This window comes from Phodopus roborovskii, unplaced genomic scaffold, assembly GCF_943737965.1.
Source record: "Phodopus roborovskii unplaced genomic scaffold, PHOROB, whole genome shotgun sequence".
Lineage (NCBI taxonomy): Eukaryota > Metazoa > Chordata > Mammalia > Rodentia > Cricetidae > Phodopus > Phodopus roborovskii.
The window spans coordinates 680,079-686,228 of NW_026125868.1; the positions used below are offsets into that span (position 1 = coordinate 680,079).

Genomic DNA, 6,150 nt, shown 5'->3' on the forward strand with positions numbered 1-6,150 from the left:
CATGCAGTTTATGAGGCTAGACAAAACAGAACATCGTGTTGAGCCCACTCCCAGGTGATCATTTCTTGCTTCTCATGAGCTAAACTTCCCTCCCGATTCTCCAGCTGCACCCTGCCTCGTTCTCTGTGTGAAACCCCCACATCTAGACAAATCTTTCATATTGACCACTTTCCCCTGGCAGCTGACAGGCTTGCTGGTCCAGATGCGACTGCAGTCTCCCCAGCTTTCATTCAGTACCTGTGTCACAGCCAACCGGTGCCTAGGGCGATGATGCAGAAAAGAAACAGAAAGCAAGGGAAAGTCAGGAGATGCTGAATTCAAATTACAGGCAGGGCGATGTTAAAAGAAAAACCCATTAACAATAAATCCAGCCTCACAACTGCAGGATTAGAAGAGGGAGAGCTAAGGAGAGACGCGAAAGGAGGGGCCAGAGGCAGGAGCGACAAAGACTTTGCCAGCCTCTCAGACTCCCCAGCCCAAAAGGACAGGGCGGGGGTTGAGTCGCGGCTCCCCATTGGCTCCAGCGCGGGCCCCTGGACTTTCTATAAAGGGCAGCTGCGGAGAGCAGACTCTGCACGGGCTTGGAGCTGGAGTGGCAGTGCCTGACTCCGCCCTGCCCACAGCACCAGCCGGCCTTGGACAGAAAGACTTACAGACAGATGACTGACTGAAGGCAACAGAAATTGGGTAGGAATAATCACTGGCAGTATGGAGGAGGATCTGAGTGAAGCCTGACGCCATCCATCTCCAGTTTGGAGCAGGTGCTGTGGGCACTATCCAGGAAGAGCGTTTGCAGACAGCCTGCCCTGTGCTCAGCTGCCCAGCTCTGCGCACTTGCCCACCCTGAGCAGGTCCAGTCCTTTTTTTTTTTTGCTGGTTCCTGGTATTTATCCCCTTTCTCTGCTCCAGACACCTTGGAGAATACCTTATCAGCTTAGAACTCCAGGGCACTGAATAGATTGCCTGTCTTGTCTGTTCACGGCCTGAACTTGCTCTCTCCCTTTTTTGAGAAGCTCCTGAGGGAGTAGTTTTGGGACCACACGGTCCACTAAAGGCAGTGGGATGGATGCCCCAACCACTGAATTGCCTGAAGGGGCTTTCCAGAGCCCTGACACCATGAGCTATGGGGACGAGCTGACTCCAGAAGCTCTGAGTGTACCTAGTGGTTTTGATGACTTGATCACCTCCACCACCTCCCAGGTGCTTCAGGCTGCCTCCAATGCGGCATCTGCGGTGGGGCATGCTGGCCGAAATGGTGTACTGTCCAAGTTGCCAGACCACATGCCAAACACAGGTGACCTGGCCGACACGTCAGGGCCTCTAGATTTGGAAATTGTATCCCAGGATGAGCAGGTGCAATTCTGGTTAGTGGTAGGGTACACCATAGTGGTCTTTGCTGCCATCATAGGCAACTGGGTCTTAAACCATATAATTATGAAGTACAAGAGGGTACACACTGCCACCGGCCTCTTCGTTGTCAACATTTCTGTGACCAACATGATGCTCGCTCTTCTCAGCTCTCCCTTCACTATGGTAAGCTGGGGTACTGAGGAGGGTAGCCTGGGGAACAGGGCAAGAACTCGAGTACAACTTTGTATTTGTAACAATGAGTGCTGTGTGATCAGAGGGAGGGGGAGCTAGAAAAGGCTTGTTTGGTTTGAAGAACATTTTCATAGGAAATAGAACAGAAGCTGGGAAACATTGAAAAGAGCTTGGAAATGTGTTTGGAAGACTGGCAGGATAGTTGTTGCGTCGCTGAATTAATTCCTTGCCATGGCAGAGGCTGAGAGAGTATTGGGCTGCCCAGGGAGGCAGTAAGACCTGTTGCTAGTGAGTTTTGGGATAATGTGTGAATTCAAGTTTTGTCATAAAGATTAACCCTGTCTCTCCACCTTTCAAATGTTGTGCATGAACTGAACTTGAAAAGTGTAAACAGATTTTGTGATTTAGTGTACCTCCATGCCTTCAAAGCCAGGATGTTGTGTAGGGGAAAATGAAATGAGCATGAGATCTGGAGTGTAAAAATATTTCTTATTTATTGAGAGAGTGACACCAGCAGTTTGGTGAAGCAAGGAGACCTTCATTTGTGTTTTGGGGCTTTTGAAAGGGGTGGACACAGGGCTGTGTTCCTGTGCATCACCAAGCATTTTCTCCTACAGGTGCGCTATCTGTGTAATTCCTTGGTGTTTGGAAAGATGACATGTCACCTCAGTCGCTTTGCCCAGTACTCATGTGCCTATGTAACTGTGATGAGCATGGCAGCTATTTCCCTGGATCGACATCGGGTATGTGCCTCCCAGATATTGTCAAAGACAGAGCCTTCTCTTAGATATATGGAGACAAGTAAGGTCATAAACAATCTACAAAGTTTTCCAAATTCTGAAGTCTATTTATGTGCTTATGTGTGAATTGGTGAAGTTGAAGGATATGAAATACAGAATGTCACTAAATTAAATCTAATAAAAAGGCTACCATCTTTTCTGTGGTGCTATGGGAATAGAGATGTGGCAATAAACACATGACACATGTTCTTTGGAAAACATTTCCTGTTTGCTGCATTGCAGGACTGGTCAAAAGAAGGAAGAGGGCAGACATAAGTAAATATGGATGTAGTATTAGTTCTGACTAAGGGTTTAATCTGGAAGGTGGTAGTGAAGTCTGTGAGGAAGGGTTGAGGAATTAAGTGATTTTATGAAGAGAGCTGAGCAATAAAGTGCTAGGAGAAAGATTGAAGTCAATTACAAGGAAGTGAGACAAGGGTTAAGAAGCTGTGGGCAATGCATAGTTAATCATTTAGGAAGGAGACAGAAAATGAGTGGTATGGGAAGACCAAAGTATTGAAAGCTATGTGGTTAGATCCAGATGAGAGAATTAGATTATAGAATAATCTAAATCACAAAAGATAGGAAATAGAAGGGAACATAGAGAAAAGGAGAGAGGGAGAAAAGAGTGGCCATGAAAGAATCAAGATGAGAGGGAATAGGAGGGTGTGGGAGGGGATGAGAGAGGAGGGGAGGGGATGGGAAGGGATTAGATAGGATGGGAGGGAATGAGAGGGGATGAGAAAGGTCATGGCATGAGCCAAGTAGAAGGGTAGATAAGGAAACATGTAGGATACTTTTCCACCTATTAGAAGGTAAAGAAAAAAATAAGTCATATTACTGGACATCTGTTTCCTTTCTCTACAGAACTGCAGACAGAGAAAACAGGAGCTTTGAAGTCAGTCCACTTGAATTCCTGACTTCTTCAAATGTATCAGTGCTGTAATTTCACAAGCAAAATGCCATATACATGTGAAATGAATTAGTCCACAAAGCACATTACCACCCACATACTAAGTCTCTATACCCTTTTATCAAAACAGGAGTTTATGGATGTCTAACTTTAATTTGAGTTGTTGAGTTGGGTGGGGTGTTTTTTTCCCCCAGGTGATGCTATATCCTTTGAAGGCCCGGATTAGTCCCATGCAAGGCAATGTTTGCATCATTATCATCTGGATTGTGAGCACCTGTGCTGCTTTGCCACATGCCGTTTACCAGAAGCTTTCCCAGGTGGAAATTGGGTAAGATAAACATGGGGTGAGATGATTGCTGTTATACTAGCAACCCTAGGCCTTGCAAGCCAGAAGAAATGATTTAGGGATTAGGGGCTAGGATAACACATTTCAAAAAAAAGAAAAATAAAATTTTCTAAAATGTAATTTGTCATTTTTTTCCCTAAAACTCTCATGGCAGTGGGTTACAGTTTCCAACTTTGGGGACACATATAGGTACATCAGAAACCTGAATCAATTGAATCCCAGTCATCCTGGTTTTATGCTCAGTACAGACACAACACACACAGTAAATAGATCTCAATATTAGGACCTAATTGCCTAATTGATTTAAGGAAAATCATTGGTTCTGATTTCTCTCTCTCGTAACTTAGAAACACAACTGAGGAAACTGCCTGCCTCCCCAGTTTCCCATATACTTCAAAATCTACATGGAAATACCTTGACCTAGGCACCTTTCTGCTTTTCTTCATCTTGCCTTTGCTGGTGTTGGTGGCTGTCTATGGTCATGCGGCCAAAAAGCTGTGGATTCATGATGCTGTTGATGACATCAACATCCACACTTACATCTGCCAGCGTGGGAAGAAGAAGCAGACCCTAAAGATGCTGATGACAGTGGTGCTTCTCTATACAATCAGCTGGCTCCCCCTCAATGTCTACCTGGTGCTGCTATCCAGTGAATCCATCTCAAGCCACAATGGTCTCTACTTTTTTCTGCACTGGCTAGCAATTAGCAGCTCCTGCTACAACCCCTACATCTATTGCTGGCTCAGTGATAGCTTCCGTATTGAAGTGCAGAAGGTCATCATGGAAATCCAGAAGATGCTGCTAGATAAAATCAGCCGCCTCAGGGGAGAGCATCGCCGACTGAGTTCTGCATCTCATACCCACCCCCCTGCCTGTGTGGATCCCAACCCAGGAGTGCCCAAATTTCCACGGTTCAAAGATTTTGATGAGCTGCCCAGTCCCCCTCCCTCCCCAGCAGTGGAAATCTCCTTTCTCCACTCAGTGCCTAGAGTTTAAGCTGCCCAGACCGCGATTGACTATCAGTTCTCAAAATATCTGAGGTATGATAGGATCAAAATAACTAGAATTCATTACTGTCTCATGTGTTCTTATGGAAGGAAGGGCATAGTATTGGAGGTATAAGGGTCATGTGAACAAACCAATGTCTTATTCACTTGGATTTCCTTTTCTCTAGTTTTATACATGCTACTCTTTTCTGGTTTTGTTCTCTGTCCAAACTGAATACAGAGAGACCATTTGCTCATCAGATTTCTCTGCCTCCCAAAGCAAAACTCTTCTCTGACTTGGGGTTATTAAAACTTCTCTGTTTCTGGCCCCTAGCCTTCTTCTATGGTTTTGAGTACCACCTAGATCCTGTGCTTGTCTACAGATAATGCAGACCTCAGGAGCTCTGTGAGCGCCTAAATATTAGTATTTATATTTTATTTAGATGTACACAAGACTTACTTAGTTGTTCTATTCCCATGGAAATGCTAGGAGACTGAGGAATCAATTCTGAAATTTCATTGGATGCTCTGGGAACTCGAAGCACCTTTTAGCGGCAAGTTCTTGTCATATCTTCTCTCCTGTGGTAGTGAGGATGAGAAATGTTACAGATATCCAGGAAAAGATGAGGCAGTGAAATAATTCGCCCCATGTAATCAGAGTTATTTCCACAGGTTGCTGCACAATAATTTGGTGATAAGTTTCTCTCTGAATACAAGGAAAATTGAAGTGCCCAAGTTCACACTTCAAAATCCCAAACCTCCTCAGTGTTTCTGACTACACATTTAGTTTCATACTTTGTTTTATGTAAATTTGTGCTCTCTACTTTTGTCTTTCTTTTGTGGAAAAAGAGAAAATATAATGTGCTTACTGTTGTTTTTATTATTCCCATCTCTTTAGCTTATGGACAATTTCAACCCAGCAGAAGAGAGGAGGAGGATGAAGAGATACCTCATCCTGTCACTGCCATTCTTCAGAGATAATGTGGTTAAGGTTCTTTGAACAGCATTCATGGTCACATGTATCAAGTTGATACCAGGATGAGGATTGGACTTGTGGTCCTCCTGATTTTCCTCTCTTCTTCATTCCCTCCTCCTCAGTATCTTTGTCTTTCCCTTGGTCTCTCCTCACTCCCTTCCTAGCCTTTGTACACTTCCTCCTCCTTGCTCATGTTGCACCTTCTACTCATCCTTTTCCTCTTTTACTTCCTCCTTTACTTCTATTTCTTTCTCCACTATTATCTATCTTTCTTCTTTTAAAAACCTTCTTAACAATGACAAGTTATCCAGTCTTTACTGAGATATCTCCTGGTTGGTAAGATATGATGAACAGGTTTCTAGGCTCAAGAAATGAGGTAATGAGAGTCAGCTCCAGCTACTCAGTTTTCACTTAGTGAAAAGATATGATGGGGTTTGGGGTTCAGAACTTCAAACATTTATAGTAAATTGCCATACTTGCCATAGTGCTGTGTCTCTTTAAGGCCAAGGACAATTTAGGAGAAAGACCTAATTGAAGTTTCAACTCAGTTTCATTCCATTGTCTCTTTTATGTGCCCTTTTATCCTTTTAATTTAATCCATTGTTCCT

At 44.1% G+C, this 6,150-nt stretch overlaps 1 protein-coding gene across 1 annotated transcript; it reads left to right on the top strand.

Moving 5' to 3' along the window:
* The first annotated feature begins 983 nt into the window (after positions 1 to 983).
* Positions 984 to 5,655, top strand: LOC127217874 (G-protein coupled receptor 83). Its single transcript, XM_051178880.1, has 5 exons — positions 984 to 1,533; positions 2,160 to 2,285; positions 3,429 to 3,562; positions 3,928 to 4,620; positions 5,465 to 5,655. Exons 1-4 carry the CDS (start codon positions 1,063 to 1,065, stop codon positions 4,574 to 4,576), a joined length of 1,380 nt encoding a protein of 459 aa, XP_051034837.1. The 5' UTR covers positions 984 to 1,062; the 3' UTR covers positions 4,577 to 4,620; positions 5,465 to 5,655.
* The last annotated feature ends 495 nt before the right edge of the window (positions 5,656 to 6,150 follow it).

Bases quoted from the DNA above. Each gene is read 5' to 3' on its own strand.
- LOC127217874 (XM_051178880.1), top strand. From the start codon at position 1,063: ATGGATGCCCCAACCACTGAATTGCCTGAAGGGGCTTTCCAGAGCCCT. The intron at 1,534-2,159 runs GTAAGCTGGGGT...TTTCTCCTACAG, and splicing joins TCAGCTCTCCCTTCACTATG to GTGCGCTATCTGTGTAATTC. The intron at 2,286-3,428 runs GTATGTGCCTCC...TTTTTCCCCCAG, and splicing joins TTTCCCTGGATCGACATCGG to GTGATGCTATATCCTTTGAA.